This window comes from Nicotiana sylvestris, chromosome 5, assembly GCF_000393655.2.
Source record: "Nicotiana sylvestris chromosome 5, ASM39365v2, whole genome shotgun sequence".
Taxonomy (NCBI): Eukaryota; Viridiplantae; Streptophyta; class Magnoliopsida; order Solanales; family Solanaceae; genus Nicotiana; species Nicotiana sylvestris.
In genome coordinates, this window is record NC_091061.1 from 98,412,406 (window position 1) to 98,429,629 (window position 17,224).

The window sequence follows — 17,224 nt, forward strand, 5'->3', positions numbered from 1 at the left end:
GGTATGAGTAGGAATTGGGCCGAGGTAATTGGGTTTGAATTTGGGCTACAATTGAAATAAAATCTGGCTAGATTTTAAATAGCCATTTTTCCCTTTATTTTATAAAAAATAGTAAATTAATTCCTGGCAATAAATTAAAAGTACTAAAATGATTTGTAACACATAATTATCAATTTAAAATACTGGATTTAATTTTTATAAATATAAACGCAAATAAATCTTAAAAGGGGCTAATATTGCAATTATATGCAATTTAGCTTTAAAAATACTAAATGAATTTGTAAAATATGCAAAATTATCTTAGCTATATTTTAGTATAAATATAAGAATCCAATAAATAAATCACTAAAATGATAATTTTGGGAATTATTACTGGGGGTTTTATGAATAAAATATGGGAATAAATTGGTTTAAAAATCTTTAAAAATTAAGGAAAAATAATAAAACATCTGGACATACTTATATATGCATACATATATTATTTTGAAAGTATTTTGCATATTGAAAAATATATAGTGAAAAATTGGGTATCAATAGTTAGCTGGCAGACCGTCTTCATCACCTTTGGAACTTTCATCCTCGGATGTTGAAAAACTTTGACGTTGCTGAGTCTTTTAAATTTCCTGTTTAGCTTTGGCAATTTCAACCTTGAGGTGTAAACTCTCCTGGTTAGCCTCGATCAAAGTCTCTAGACGAGTGTTTGGAAAAGCCCAGCTAACATCAAGTGTTAATTTGTCTTAGAGAGCTTCATAATTTTTCTCAAGTTGCTCTATCTCTGCTCTCAGGTCTTCTTTTTCAGCTTCTGATGCTTCATAGGATGCCTACAAAGTTTCAAGGGTATCCTCAAGAAACTTGATCTTGTCAGAAGAGGCACACAGATCCTCTCGAGCTTGAGTAATCATTTGAACTATCTCACCGACGTACAACTACTTCTGATTTAGAAGTTCCTTTAGGCTCATAATCTCCTTAGTAGCGCTAGAGAGGTTCTTAACAAAGGAGGATTCCATTATATCCTTGTCTTTTTTAATCTGATTGGAAGAAGCCTTTGAAACAGCCAATTCAGCAGATGTAAATTTGAGCAGCTACTCCAAAGTCTCTTTTTCTTCAGCTAAGGCCTCTTTTTCAAGCTGAAGGCTTTCAAATTGCTCCTTCTAGTTGTCAGCCTTTGTACGGAGCTCTTCCACTTGCTGCTCAGTCCAAGATATCCTTCTCATCAACTCCGTACCTGTTAAATTGATCTGCATAAAGACAATATAGAAAGGTTACAAACTTATAAGAGAAGAAGAAAACATATAAGAAGAGGAGTATACCTTAAGGGCAGAATGAATAAGATCATTCATTAAGGTTATAGAGATGTGAGACTCGAGCTTTTCCCTCTCCATGGGGATTATTAACAGTTTCAATCACACCACAACCCGGCCAGACTTCTTTAACAAGTTCCCACCATCAGGGACTTCGATCAAAACTTGCTTCATACCTCTTCTCCTGTTAAAAGGGCCAGCTTTTTCACGGGAGACAATAGCAGGTGTAGTAACAGTAACAACTACAGCTGTGGAAGCAAAAGAGATGAAAAGATTAACAACAGGAGCAATGGGGTTCATTGGAAGTGTAGCAAGAGGTGGCTCTTCAAAAACTGCGCCTAGATCTTCTTTACTCTCAAATCCTTTTAGCAAAAAGTCTATCAATAGGACTTGAAGGAGGATTGACAGAGTGGACAATATCTTCATCATCTAAGAGGACTAAGGGGACACTCTCGGGCTCATCAAGAAGTTTGAAAGGCACAGGGCCAGGAGGTGGATCTTAAGGAGCAGGAGCTTCATCATCTAAAACCATAAGTCTCCTGACTCGTGACATTCTTACCAAAGAGCCATCATCATCATCTTCCTCTTCTTTAGAGTCGCGAGCTTCAACATTCTTCATTGTTGAAGAGGACGCACTCAGAATTTGTTCATATGCTATGCTAACAGAAAGCCTAGTAGTAGCAACATAAGCGGGACGAATGCCACAAGCAGCAAACCCTAAGAACAACGAAAAACGTAAGAACAAAAGAAAATGCAATAAGGAAAAGTCATGGTAAAAAATACTGTGGGTTTTCACTTTCCACCCAAACTTCTCGGAGAGAAATTTCCATGATCTCTGTTCCATAGGGGAGACGTTCAACATTTTTTCTACCCAATCACGAAAGTCAGGAAGTTCACCAAAAAATTTCATGATTGCTGAAAATTAAAAAATGCACGCCTGAGAAAATTGAAACCTTAAGAGAAGCAAAAAAGTAAAGAAAAATACTCATGTGCAAAGTTCCACTTCTCAGGTAAGGGCATGTTTTCATCATCCACCAAATCACGAGTGAGAACAACCACGAATCCGGATACTAGCCACGGTCACGATCATCTCGGGGATGACTAAAAACTCTCTTGCTCCTCGCCACAAGTGAGAAAACACCTTCACAAAAAACCTTTGGGGAATACAAATGGAGTAAGTGTTGAAAAGTAAAAGGGGCAGATACCAAGTTTGACAAATAACGAAGGCAAGCTACTGCCCTCCACATAATCCGACCTATCTGACTAAGACAAACATTAAAATAACGACAAAATTCAATGATCACAGGGTCGATAGGTGGGTTGAATCTTAAGGTAAGAGAATAGGTATAAACAAACGAATAACCTTCATGATAGGAGGTTATTCGATCATCAACACCAGGATCTATCACGGGAATATTAGATCTCCAGTTGCATTCACGACGAACTAGAGGAAGGAAACCAGGAGTGATCAAAGAAGGGTAATGATCGGCAGGGTTGAGTGTCTCTATGGAAGAAACTTGTTTTCTCATAGCTTCACAGTCCGATATAAATGAAAATTCCTGAGGGACAATTTCAGAAACAATAGGTTCTTGCATCGGTTCATTATGGTCTTTACCCGAGAAGAGGATCTAGGAGTTGATGCAATTTTGGCTTTGGAGGAAGAAGGTTTTGTGGCATTTTTTTGGGAAGGAGTAGAGCTATGGCTTGATAAAGAACCTAAGCTACGAAGTCTACCACATCTTCTACTCCTGACTGGGGCAAAAGAGGGAGTAAGTTCATCAACAATAACAACTTTACGAGGGTCAGTCGATGAAGAAGGATTCGAAGAAGGGGAAGTCATCTTTAATGGTGAAAGCACGAAGAGAGGGAGAAATTGAAGAAGAAGTTGGAATATAGATGCAAGAAAGAAGAAGAAATTTTTTAGAAGTATGTGATGCGATATTTATAAAGAAAGACCGTCATTATGGAACTGTCACTTCGAATTGACGCAGTCGTAGAAAATTCTAAAAAGGCGTTATAAACTGCAGAGCCAATCATAACAGGACACGTGTCCCGAGCATTAAATGAAAAGGACGTATGTCTCTTCGCTTATGAGGAAAGCATAATGACGTTGGGAAGAGGCGGCAAGACATTCCCACCATAAATAAACTTGTCACTTCCCGAATATTCAGTTGAGAATATTCAGAAAGTGGGGGGACTATTTGTATTGGTAGAAAAAATAGGTGTGACACATGGATTAATGGAGCGATGACAGATGACATTTGTATTAGGTTAATAAAGAAAAATGATGAGGCACGATTAAGATACGCACGGGATTTATGAAAGAAGGTACTATACCTGACAATTGGGAAAGAAGAAACATGCACAAGATGCATGATAACCATAAAAGGGGAAGATTCATGAATCAGTTATAAATATGGAAAGAGAATCAGCATTATCCCTGATTATGCGCGATCGCCTATTATTACCCCAGCTGTTACAAGTAGTTTTAGTAACGGAAAATTAATGTAGTTAATGTTAGTAACATGTAGGAATTAAGTAAAGGAAACTGTTACATCTGTGTATCCATATATAAGGCCATTACCTTATTTTGTACAATTATCTGAATATTCTCTAATATATGCAATCAATCTTTTACTTTTATACTTCTGTTTGATTGAAGATTCAAATCCATAATTCTGGGAAGAAAACAATGATCATCAATAAGATTTCTTTCCTTAATTTATCATTTCAATTGTTTATTTTACTTTCGCATTTTTGGAAAAGTACGGTAAATTTGGTTATTAGAAACCCGATTTTCTTTAATATTGACTTTGGCCACAAAAACTATTTTTTGGTTAAACATTAATAAAGTAAGGTAAAGGAATTGTTAAATCTGAAAATTTAAAGAAACTGTACAGTTCATGAATACCTTTCCATGAATCAACACTTGAACAAGAATGAGAGCTGAATTTGACAATCTATTTTGAAGCTTATGAACACAAGTACAGTGGCTAAATATGTGTCATCCTCCAATAAGAATCAGACCAATGGCTGTAATAATAAGCGTAGATGGAACTCCAAATTTCAGATGACTCCAGAATGACAGATTGTAGCCGAAGTGTTGAGCGCGACGAGCCTGCTCACACACTATTAAGTTTGCTGCTGAGCCTAATAGTGAAAGGTTCCCTGCAACAGTGCTGACCCAGGCTAAGATAAGCCATGCTTTCTGCTCGCTAGCAGGAGATATTGTAGCTGCTGATGCAGCTACGCGTGCTCCAAGCAGCAACACTGAGACCAAGTAAAAACATGTCATTATAACCAAGATGCATGCATATACACTGGATCAACAACCATTCTTATCAGCAGCATTATCAATCACTATGGAACTGTAAAAGCTAGACAACTGTGCAACAATAAGGAATATCATGTTAGCTCAAAAAGTGTACTTAGAAAGGAAGTTACAAGGCAATATTTGGGCAGATTAAACAAATAGTGTTACTAGATCATATATTGAAGTTCTATATATTGTCAAACACCCCAAAGTTTATCAGCTGGTTGTCTATTCATAAATTATCGAGGAGGCAGCAGAAGGCGCTATACTCTTTTACAGAACTGAAGTTGCTGTGATTTTCTTCTTTAGGACATACATACATGTCCTTTGTTTTCCTTCTCTGTCTATATTTTTTTAGTACTTCAAAGAAGTAAATTGAAAATTAGTTCTTGAATTAGGATATACTATGTTAGTATGATTTTAACTCACATTTAGGCAAGAGAGTATGCTGACCGCTTGATTTACTTTTTGTCATGGTTCTCAACAGACTAGTAACCATAGGAGAATGAAAGACTTGTTTTTCGAGTGAACATCTAGGTAAAAATCAGCTCTCAACTAAAGGCAAGTAATCCCAGAAGAAACTGTTATTTCCTGGATAATTTGCTCTAAGTTAACTAACAAATCATGTCAGAAGTTTCATAGACATTGTCAATATGCTTATCTTATTCATTCTTTCTTTTTCTTCTTCCCTTCCTCTAGGATTTCACATAGCATCATAATACTCCTTAGGCACTTGTCTATATATTATTTTTGTAAACACATATTGGCGAACAATTGTATCTCGTAAAGCATATAGTAGATGAAGAAATGAAATGCAAGCATATGTAAGAAAAAGAGGGTTAATTTGGGGCTCAAAGAGTGCAGAGACACACACCAGTAGGCACATTTGAAGCCACATTTGACAGAACTAGTATGACCAGAGCAAGAACTGCTATTCCCGCAGCATGATCTATCTTGGAATATGGCTCCATAAGATCCCAAAGAGCACTTGGAATCCCAGTTTTGTTAAAGCCATCAACCGTGATGAACATACCACAGAAGAATATCAAGAGCGAATAGGAAACCTGTACAGCCAAATACGAATAAGCTTTTATCTGGTGTATATGTTTTAGTACATCAACACTTGATAGATGAAGAGGGAAATCAGTTACCTTTTCTAAGGATGGCCTAGCATCTTTGAAATCAAGAACGACGAGTACAAGTGCTGCAGTGATAGCAGTCCAAGACATATTCAGACCGATTAACAAAGCTATTAGCATCCCGATGGTAACCAGATAAACACATACTTTCCACAACATATTTTTCCATTTCTCTTTTTCGTCATAAGATGTGAAATTTTCGTCTTCATATTCATCGGTTTTTGAAGACACATTCTCTTCTCTTTTCTGTACTGATCCATCATTTGATCCTTCTTTCGAGGCATTTTCTATTTCACTTTCTCCAAAATTGCCACGATTTCTAAGTGTCTCAGCATGATTCCTAGGAGAGCTGCTGATAGTCATTGAATCCAAGGCATTGTTCAATTCTTGAGAATTCGAGGAATTAAGATGTGACATTGTTGCTGGAGAAAACCGATGGGAGACTACTTCTTCCTTAGGAACTACGTCTTCTACGTCCTTCTGGACAGACAACACCTTCCAATACATACAAAGCAGCAGCACGGCATTAACAACTACGCCAACAAGCAGTGCAGGAAGAATTCCAAATAAAAACTTCCCGAAAGATATCTTGCTTTGTACTGCTATAACTAAATTCTGAGGATTCCCAATTGGAGTTGCCGATGAGCCAATATTTGCACTCGAGGCTAGAGCTAATAAGAAAGGATGGGGTGGGAGATTTTGTTGCCTAGCTATTTTCAATACAAACTCGGTTAACACAACACAAGAAGTATCGTTGGTAAAAAAGGCGCTTGAAACAGCTGAAATCAAGCAGATTCGACAAAGTAAATCCTTGGCTCCTTGGCTCTTCCAAGCAAGCAATTTACCCAAATACTTAAACATGTCTGCTCTTTCTAGATAAACACTAACAACCATAGTCCCAAAGAGAAGGCCTAAAATTGGAAGATCAATAGCAGCATAGGCTTGATCTGGAGTCAAGACTCGAAAAAGGACCATGAGCATAGCCCCAAGCAGAGACCCTGCAGTTCTTCCAATAGGCATGAAAGGGACAGCAGGAAAAACTGCCAACACCCAAAAAATAGCAAAGGCAATTGAACCAAGAACCACTTTAACAGTTGGTTCCATAGCCATTTTTTGTACCTAATTAGTATAAGTCCAAACTCCGATTGTCACAATCAGAGCTGATGCGAGTTAGCTCTTTCTGTACAAATTATGGAAAACACATCAAGACCAAATGAATCACAAAATAACACAAACAATTTCTAACATCCAAAATATTCAGAGCATCGAAATACAAAATTCTTGGAAGTTAGGATCTTAGATCATTCAATAGAATCAGAGTAAGTTCAGATTCTTTCACAGCTCAAAAAGATCTATAAATTTGTATCACAACAAAAGTTGGGAAAGTCAAACTTCAAGAACAAAAATTTATGCCCAAAAAAAAGAAAGATTAGAAAACTCACTTTGACCAAAAAAGCAAGTGTACTTTCCACTGAATCTTTAGCCAAAAAGGTTGTAGGATGCAAAGGGATTCTTTGGCATTACTCTCTGTACTCTGGATTTGAATACTTATTTAGCAACAGTTTGAAAAGGGAACTAATCCACTTTTCACCAAAACATTTTAAGAATCTATTATGTCAGTATGGTTTTCAGTAAAATACACACCGACTCTACGTCGCCAGTATTCACATGCTGAGAACTGATATTGACAGCCTCAGGGATCTATGTTTCAGCTTCAGCAATTATTGTTTGAATAAAAATAAAAAAAATTTGTCATGCAATTAGTTAAAAGAGTGTTTAGTTTGCTTAATCATGTACTATCATTGATTATGATATTTCATCGTAATATGTTATTTAATGTTTCTTGACTTGTTTGCTTTTATTTAACTTATCCCCAAACCGACGACGCCATCACACTGGCTACTTACTAAAAGGGGAAAAGAAAATTGGAAAATGAAACTCGTTTGTCCATACAATTTCTTTTTATTTTTTTCCAAAACTTGTTTGGTAATACATTGGACTGAATTTTTTAAAATATTTTTGAAGATGAGTTTCCGAATTTAAAAAGTAGTAAAATTTCATTTTACCTCACAAAAATGTAACATGTTATTCGAGTGAAATACATATCCAAGTACAATTCAAATTCCAAATAACGTTTTTTAACTTAACTCTAAAAATTACTTTTTTCAGAAATTATATTTTTGTATGTCCAAATGTCTATAAGATCGATGAAGTCTGTGGATGACTGGATGCCAATAGGTTCGTTATATACTTTTATATTTTATAATTTCTTTCTTTTACGTGATTGATGTTACCACAAACCAAAATCAAGAAAGCTCATGACGAGGCGTAGTAGTTTGGTTGGTGAATAATGTCATGAGATGTTCTTATAATATTTATAGTTTATAAATGATATTGTCCGGTTTTTGTTCCGTGTCATCAACAAACTTTATCTTTAACTCTTTCGCCGTATCAGACTTTCTTGTTCTATTTTTGTACAAGTATACGACAAGTATTTACAGTGCAAATAAAAAATTAATTAGACAAGGAGCTTAATTATAATAAAAGATAATCAGACCAGAGATCCCTGTACTATTTCTTGTTAAACTATCACATCTAGATACTGCGATATAATATTACTTCCACGTCCCAATTTGCAAACTCAATTAAGTAACCTGTTGGAGTTCCAGATCTATCTCAGCCCACTACAGAGTTCAGAAGGCCCAATTGGAGCATCCTTGACCCATTAGACTTAGTTTAATTATTCAATATGTCCATTCTTTTTCCTGCAAATATATAAAGAGATCTGTTTTTTTTTACCTTGTACAGATTTTATTCATCACTTAATAATATCATTTTCTTTCTCCACACACTCATCTATGTTCTCTCTAAGACCTAGGGTTTGTATCACATATTTGATCAAAACTAGCTCGAATTCTGAATATTATCATGGTATTAGAGCAAGGAATTGACTAGCCCCGATCATTCCCGTTCCTCCGGTGTTACCCTTGTCGGGTGATTCGACATTTTTGTTCGATTTTTTTGATGGCCATCTTATGGCATTCAGGCGAGTATTTCAGTGATTTTTTTGATTGTTCTATTGTTTTCCTTTTCCAAGTTATTGTCAAAGTTTGGTAATTTCTCGTCATTCTCGTTTTTTGCTACTGCTTCCGTGGACTTGTGTTGGTTTTCGTCGGAATTTTACCAATTTTGCTCGATTGTGCTTGGTGTGGGTGATTTTGTCTCGGTGAAATTGTTGTCTGATTGTTTGTGTGATAATCATAATCCGAATTTGCTTTAGTATAGTTGAATTATGGGATTTGTTGGGGATTCTTCTATTGTCGGCTCTTTCAGCACGTCTTCTATTGTTGAACCGTCTCATCCCTTATATTTGTACCCTTCTGACTCCTCTGGCACAATATTGGTGGCTAAATCCTTTAATGGCATTGGTTATGGAGGTTGGAGGAGGAGTATGTTGATAGGTTTATCTTACAAAAATAAATTAGGGATTATTAATGGGACGGTTGTTAAACCAAATGAAAACTCTCCTCTATTTGCACCATGGTGTCGATGTAATGATATGGTGACTGCTTGGATATTAAACAGTTTAGAGACATAAATTAGGAAAAATGTTATGTACACCGAGTCTGCACAAAAGCTATGGAAGGAAAATGAGCAACGTTAGGAAAAACCAAATGGTACTAAGCTCTTTCAGATGAGAAAAGACATTGCTTCCATCTCCTAAGGCTCTTCAAACATTGCTTCTTATTTTAATTGCATTAAGAAGCTTTGGGATGAACTTGCCTATTCCATCTCATACCCAGAATGTATACCTTTGGATGTAAGGAGGCATTTCAGAAGTTGGAGGATGAACAAAAGGTGCATCAATTTCTTATGGGTTTGAATGAGGCTTATTCTGGTGTTTGGAGGAATATCTTACTCATGAAGCCGCTGCTTGACATTGATAGTGTCTATGCTATGTTAATTGAGGATGAGATTCAGGCAGAGGTTCAGCCTGTTACTCTAAGTTTAAGTACTGACTCAACCTCCTTTTGATGCTTCTAATAAGGTGAATTTTGATGCTTCCAGAAAAGGGAATTCTAATATGGTGTGAAGATATTGTAAGAAGCCCGGGCATTCGATTGATAAATGTTACAAATTGCATGGATATCCCCTGGTTCTAGCTCTAAAATCAAAAGAACAACAGTTTATGCTCATGTCATCCATCTAGAGCAGGTGTGCCTGACAATCACCATCATGTTACTGAAGGGTCCAAGACTGTTCCACTTGATATTAGGGGCAATATTTTGTCAAAAGCGCAATATAAACAGCTGGTTTCTTTGCTTCAACTTTCCAAGCAATCCTCCACTCCTCAGGACCTTAGTGCTGCCTCTGCCAATTTTGCAGGTTTGATAAGTGTGTTGATTTTAGTAATTGTGTATCTCATACTTGCAATTTCTCTAAAGTAGATGATAGTTTGTGGATCATTGACTCTGGTGCTACTAATCACATGACACCTTACAAATCTTTACTTACTGATATCACACTTCTACCTTTGCCTTACCTGGTAACTCTCCCAAATGGGTTCAAGGTTAAGGTTACCTGTACTGGCTCACTTTCTCTTTCTCCCACTATTTCTCTTCCTCATGTGTTACTGGTCCCTTCCTTTCACTATAATCTGATTTCTTTGCATCAATTGCTTCTTCATCTCAAGTGTAATGCTTTCTTTACTCCTGCTCTTTATGCTTTGTTACAGGGCCTTTTTCTGAAGAAGCCTCTGGTTCTTGGTAAACTTCAGAAAGGGCTATACATTCTGCAATCTAATGCTTTCTATGATTCTAGTTTTTCTAGTCTTTTCTCTGTAAATACCATAACTGCTAGTGTAAATAATTGAGTAAGAGCAGTTTTACTTCTTGTTCTTCTGTGTCTGCTCTTTTGATATTGTTTTACCTGGTTTTGATATTTCTGTTATTTCTACTTTATCTGTTGACCATATGTGGCACTTGAGATTAGGCTATCCTTTCACTAAAATGAAACATATGCCCTGTCTTTCTGGTAAATTACCTCAAAAGCAAATTTTTCTTTGCCATATTTGTCCTATGGCTAGGCAGCAAAGACTTCCTTTTTCTTGAAAGTTCCATTCATTCTACTTATCCTTTTCAATTGATACATGTAGATTTATGGGGTCCCTATTACACTCAAACATACAATGGCTTTAGATATTTTTTGACTATTATGGATGAATTTACCAGGGCTACATGGTCTCACCTTTTGTCTTCTAAGGCTAATGCCTTCACTGTTTGAAATCTTTTATTCATATGGTTCACACTCAGTTTGGTTCCCATGTTAAAACTGTAAGATCAGACAATGCATTTGAGTTGTGGTAGTAGTTCTGAAGTTATTTTTTTCCTGCTCAAGGCATTATCCATCAAACTTCCTGTACACACACACCTTAACAGAATGGTGTGGTAGAAAGGAAGTACAAACATCTTTTTGAGATTGTTAGGACACTCCTTTTTCAATCCAAATTGCCTGTTAAGTATTGGGGTGAGTGTGTTTTAACAACAACATATCTCATCAATAGGTTCCCCTTTCCTTTACTTTAACATAAATAACCTTTTGAAATTCTGCATGGACGTTCTCCATCCTTCACACATTTAAAGACTTTTGGTTGTTTATGTTTTGCTGCTGTGCCTAAGCCCTGTAGGGACAAGTTCAAGTCTAGGACAATTTCAGTTGTTTCTATTGGTTATAGTACTGGCAAGAAAGCTTATAAATTGTTAAACTTGTCCACTTCTGCTATTTTTCATTCAAGGGATGTAGTGTTTCATGTACATATTTTTCCTTAATCTAACTCCTCTACTACTCACTTGTTCCCTCCTCACCTACTAACTCTCCCTTTTCTGTCTCTTCCTCCCTCTTCAGCTCTCTGTTCCCTCTTTTATTCCTCCTCGCAACCCTACACTCTGCTCCACCTCTCAGAAGATCTGGTAGATCAACTCAAACTCCTGCCTATCTAAGTAATTATGTATGCACCTATGTTTCTGATTCTAAGGCTATTCCTCCTTCTTTCTCTGAGAGTTGCCAGCTTGAGCCTCAATTTTATCATCATGTTGCTTCAAATCTGCTTGGCAAGAGGCTATGATGCAAGAATTTCACGCTTTGGAGGCAAATAATACTTGGTTTATTGTGCCTCTTCCTTCGGGGAAGAAAGCTATTCCTTGTAAATGGGTGTATAAGATAAAACAAAAAGCAGATAGTTCTATTGAAAGATACAAAGCTAGACTAGTCATTAACGGTGATAATTAACAAGAGGGAGTGGATTTCACTGGGACTTTTTCTCCTGTGGTCAAATTGACTACAGTTAGATATTTGTTGACTGTGGCTATTAAAAAAATTGGGTTGTTTATCAATTGGATGTAAATAATGTTTTTTTGCATGGTGATTTGGACGAAGAGGTGTACATGAAGTTACCCCCTGGTTTGTCTGTCCAGTCCACTGATAATTCTACTCTTGCTTGTAAACTTCATAAGTCTTTTTATGGCCTTAGACAAGCTTCTAGGCAATTGTATGCTTAGTTGTCCGTTGCTCTTCAATCTACGAGGTTCCAACCTAGTGTAAATGATTACTCTTTGTTTACTAAGCTTTATGATGGTTGTTTAACTGTGGTGGTTGTTTATGTTGATGATATTCTTGTGTCTGGGGACATCCTCTATGAGATAGATGCTCTCAAATTTTTTTTGGATGCCCAATTCAAGATCAAAGATCTTGGTGAGATACATTATTTTCTTGGGCTTGAGGTTGTCAAGCAGTCCTCTGGTTTCTTGATCAACCAGCACAAGTTTCTCCAGGACCTTCTATTAGAGTTTCATTGTTCAGATGTTACCCCTATGGTGTCTCCCATTGATCCTCATATTAAGTTGTCCTCTGAGGTTTGGTACTTGTTATCTGATCCTTCATTATATAGACGGTTCGTGGGTAAATTGAATTTCTTGCAACATACTAGGCTAGACATTTCTTTTACGGTTCAACACCTAAGTTAGTTCATGTCAGCCCCTAGATTGCCCCACTTGGCTGTTGCGTATCATGTTCTCAGGTACTTGGCTCACACTCCAACTTTTGGTATTTCTCTCTCTAATTCTCCTGGTTTTGATCTCAAAGGATATTGTGACTCTGACTGGGCCAGTTGTGTTGATTCTAGATGGTCAGTTAGTGATTTTATTTTATTTCTTAGTGGCTGTCCCATTTCATGAAAATTTAAAAAGCAACCAACTCTTGCTCTCTCTTCTGTTTAAGCAGAATATAGAGCCCTTACGTTGCTGGTTGCTGAGGTTGTTTGGGTTGTTCGATTATTGACTGGGTTTGGTCTTGTCAATTAGGTTCCTGTTGAGGTTTATTGTGATAGTCAGTCGGCTATCCACATTTCCAAGAATCTTGTCTTTCATGAACGGACTAAACGCATAGAGGTCGATTGCCATTTTGTTAGGGATGCTTTAAAGTCTGGGTTTATCAGTTTACATGCTACTTTAACTTATTCTCAGATTGTTGATGTTTTTACCAAGTCTTTGCTAGGTGCTCAACAACAGAGCTCCATTTCCAAGCTTGGAATGGGCTCCCCTTCCAGCTTGAGGGGGGCTATTGGAGATCCAGATCTGTCTCAGCCCACAACAGAGTTCAGCAGGCCCAATAAGGGTGATCAGGCCCAACTGCAGCCTTCTTGACCCATTAGACTTAGTTTAATTATTCAATATGTCCATTCTTTTTACTGTAAATATATAAAGAGATCTGTTTTTACCTTGTACAGATTTTATTCATCACTTAATAATATCATTTTCTTTCTCCACATGCTCATCTATATTCTCTCTGAGACCTAGGGTTTGTATCACATATTTAATCAAAACTAGCTCGAATTCTGAATGTTATCATGAACTAGTATCATAATGGTAATATATTTATTTGCGCCACATATTTATATCAAATTAATAAATGCATGATATATGTTTGCACATAGACTTCCATCATTTAATCATGATATATATATATATATATAACGACCCGACCGGTCGTTTTAAGAATTTATGTCCCGATTCCCTATTAACTGCTTTCCCTGTGTTTGTTTCTGTTGTTGTGAGTTACCGAGGAGAATTATTGGGAGTTTCGTAGAGTTTTGGGACACTTAGTCCCTAAATGAGAGCTTAAGTTTTGGAAATTTGACCGTAGTCGGAATAGTGTGAAGACGGCCTCGGAATGGAATTCTGATGGTTCCGTTAGCTTCGTTGGGTGATTTGGGGTTTAGGAGCATGTTCGGATGGTATTTTGGAGGTCCGTAGCTAATTTAGGCTTGAAATGGCGAAAGTTGAATTTTTGAAGTTTCCGGTTCAATAGTGAGATTTTGATCCGAGAGTCGGAATGGAATTATGGAAGTTGGAGTAGCTCCGTAATGTTGAATGTGACATGTGTGCAAAATTTCAGGTCATTCGGACGAGGTTTGATAGACTTTTTGAGCGAAAGCGTATTTTCAGAGTTTTTGAAGTTCTTGGGCTTGAATCCGATGCTATATTGGTGTTGATGTTGTTTTGAGTGTTCCGAAGATTGGAACAAGTTTGAATTGTGTTTTAGGATTGGTTGGCATGTTTGGTTGAGGTCCCGGGAGCCTCGGGTATGTTTCAGATGCTTAACGGTGCATTTTGGAACTTGTTGAAATTGCAGAAAAACTGCAGCATCCCAGTTCTAGTTTCCTTCTTCGCGTTTGCGAGTAGGGTATCGCATTCGCGAAGAGGATCTGGTGCTAGGGGAGTTTTTGTGCTTCGCGTTCGCAAAGAGTCTCCCCCGTTCGCGAAGCTGGGAGGTTTCATACCCACGCGTTCGCCATGTTGTTCCCGCGTTCGCGTGGGAGCATGAGGTGTTGCATCGCGTTCGCGACCTGGGCATCGCGTTCATGACCTGGGTATCGCATTCGCGATGAAGGAATCCAGACCCAAGTGAATTTGTACTTCACAAACGCGAGGGGCCTTCCGCGTTCGCGAAGAAGGAATACCTGGGTAGTATTTAAATAGTCCATCCGCGACCCTTTTTCATTTTTTCCACCATTTTTGAATGGGATTGAAGCTTTTGAGGATGATTTTTGAGGAAACCAAAGGGTAATCACTTGGAGGTAATATTTTTGACTTCATAACTCGTTTATATGTGATTAAAGGTCTAATTAGTGGTAAAAAATTTGGAAAAATGGGTGATTAAGGCTTGAGATTAAAAGACCTTAACATGGGTATTTGACGGGTCAATTGAACTCCGATTTCAGTGTTCTTGTTATGTATAGACTCATGAGAGTGTGAGGATTCTGAAAATATAAATATCACCCAATTTCGAGACGTGAGACCGAGGGGCATTTGGGTCATTCTACCTAATTTCGCGTATTAGCTTAGAATTTATTTGTAAAATCAGTTACTTGAAGTGTTATTTACATTATGCAATTAAATTGAATAGATTTGAGCCATTTGGAGTCGAGTACTCGTGGCAAGAACGCGGTTTTGAGTTGACTTTTGAGCCGGTTCGAGGTAAGTGGCTTGCCTAACCTTGTGTGGGGGACATTCCCCTTAAGATTTGGTATTGTGGTAATTGAAATGTCTTGTACGTGAGGTGACGAGTGCGTACTTGTGCTAATTGTTGAAAATCCTGTTTTCACTTAAGTAGCTTTAATTGTGTTTTCCTTTCTCGCTTACTCTACTTGAAACTTAAATCTGCTGTTAGCTTAGAAAAACATGTTTAATTTCCTTAATTGCTTTATTGCTTAAAACTGCCGTAATTGTATTATGTGAAGCATGTTAGGTTAAAATTGCCTATTTTACTTGGTATGAAATTTAGCTTAATTGAGTATTCCTTGTGTTGTTGCTGTGTGTTTTACTTTGGGACTACGGGACGACATCCCGGGAAATCCCCTGTACGTATTTATGATTTGAGTTGAGGTGTGGGATACTGAGAGATCACTAGCACGTATATTGAGGATACCAAGAGATCCTTGGGATACCAAGAGATCACTAGCACGTATATTGAGGATACCAAGAGATTCTCGGGATACCAAGAGATCCCTAGCATATATTGAGGATACCAAGAGATCCCTGACATGTATTGAGAGTACTAAAAGATCCTCAGAATACTGAGAGATCCCCCATTATTATCTTTGAGAAGAGTGGTATTCCTAGTGATTGTTTCTGTTCAGTTATAGTTATCCTTATTATCCTGTATTGATTCTTATTGTTATCTTGCAATTGTGCTGCTTTATCTTATACTGTCGCACCTTATATTTCATTTAATCTTAGTAGGGTCCTGACCTTCCTCGTCATTATCCGACTGAGGTTAAGCTTGACACTTATTGAGTACCGATGTGGTGTACTCATGCCCTTTCTGTGCATGTTTTCCATGTGCAGATCCAGGTACCTCCATTCAGACTCATCACGCTTGAGACGAGGTGCTTGTAGAGACTCCGAGGTATATCTGCTGCGTCCGCATACCGAAGAGTCTCTTTTTACTTCCCCTTTTTAGTATTAGCCCTTTTGTATTTTCCCTTCCTTTGTTAGATATTCTGGAGTTAGATACTTGTAGACATTCAAAGGCTTGTGATCATGAGATTCCGGGTTTTTGGAAAATGTATTCAGATTTCGAGAGTTGTTATTGTGTATGTCGAGCGACACTTTTAAATACTGTTTTATTTCACTATTTCGTTTTTATTATGTCTTCCACAAATTGATTTATTTTTCGCATTGTTAGGCTTACCTAGTCGTAGAGACTAGGTGCCGCGATGGTTCACGGAAGACGAATCGGGGTCGTGACAATATATATATATATATATATATATATATATATATATATATATATATATATATATATATATATATATATTCTTACCTCATTAAATAATTTAACCATGAAAAAATAATGTGATTTAGTGTAAATATCTGGTGTGGATAACTTTACTATGATATTCTCTAAGTTATTTCTTTCTCTGTCTTTTTCTTTGTTTTTAACCTCACGGCCTCAACAAAAGGAAATCACGTGCAGACTGAAGCTTCAGGATATTAGAAGAATGTATTATAAAATGATATGAAAGATTAATCAAAGAAGAATATGGTGGCATCAAATCATGTTAGTTTTCGGAAAATGTTATAATGAACAATTATCGTTAATTAAAAAAATATATCATAAAAGAACAATAATTATTGGATGAGACTTGAATGTCAAGTCATCTTGTAAGTGCCAACGATATTACTGAACCTTAAATTAGAGTAGTTGAACTTGACCATGACGGATGACCTGGATAATAGGTCCATCTCCAGTACTCTGTCACTGCTAGTAGTTCCTTTTTTTTGAGTCCGAAACCGAAATTTTGTCTTTTTGGACTCAAAATACTTTTTTAGATGGAAAAAAAACTAAGCTATCAAAATATATAAAATGCGGTTTTGAACCGCGTTTTGCCTTAACGGCCGTTTGGGACGTTA

At 37.1% G+C, this 17,224-nt stretch overlaps 1 protein-coding gene and 2 long non-coding RNA genes across 3 annotated transcripts; 1 reads left to right on the forward strand and 2 right to left on the reverse strand.

Annotated features, from left to right (window-relative positions):
- Positions 1-405: 405 nt before the first annotated feature.
- On the reverse strand, positions 406-1,415 carry LOC138891265 (uncharacterized). Its single transcript, XR_011407631.1, has 2 exons — positions 1,311-1,415; positions 406-1,238 (listed from the first exon to the last, which is right to left on the reverse strand). It is a non-coding gene; the product is annotated as an uncharacterized lncRNA (long non-coding RNA).
- A 2,739-nt stretch (positions 1,416-4,154) lies between these two features.
- On the reverse strand, positions 4,155-7,515 carry LOC104215628 (silicon efflux transporter LSI2-like). The gene is made up of 4 exons (XM_009765470.2): positions 7,196-7,515; positions 5,766-6,933; positions 5,489-5,678; positions 4,155-4,571 (listed from the first exon to the last, which is right to left on the reverse strand). The coding sequence occupies exons 2-4, from the start codon at positions 6,861-6,863 to the stop codon at positions 4,306-4,308; spliced, it is 1,554 nt and encodes a 517-aa protein (XP_009763772.1). The 5' UTR covers positions 6,864-6,933; positions 7,196-7,515; the 3' UTR covers positions 4,155-4,305.
- A 982-nt stretch (positions 7,516-8,497) lies between these two features.
- On the forward strand, positions 8,498-13,575 carry LOC104215627 (uncharacterized). Its single transcript, XR_708241.2, has 2 exons — positions 8,498-9,740; positions 9,822-13,575. It is a non-coding gene; the product is annotated as an uncharacterized lncRNA (long non-coding RNA).
- The last annotated feature ends 3,649 nt before the right edge of the window (positions 13,576-17,224 follow it).

Coding starts and splice junctions, on each gene's coding strand:
- LOC104215628 (XM_009765470.2), bottom strand. CDS start 6,863: ATGGCTATGGAACCAACTGTTAAAGTGGTTCTTGGTTCAATTGCCTTT. Junction 5,679..5,765: donor CTAGGCCATCCTTAGAAAAG/GTAACTGATTTC, acceptor TTGGCTGTACAG/GTTTCCTATTCGCTCTTGAT. Junction 4,572..5,488: donor GGCTTCAAATGTGCCTACTG/GTGTGTGTCTCT, acceptor ACTTGGTCTCAG/TGTTGCTGCTTGGAGCACGC.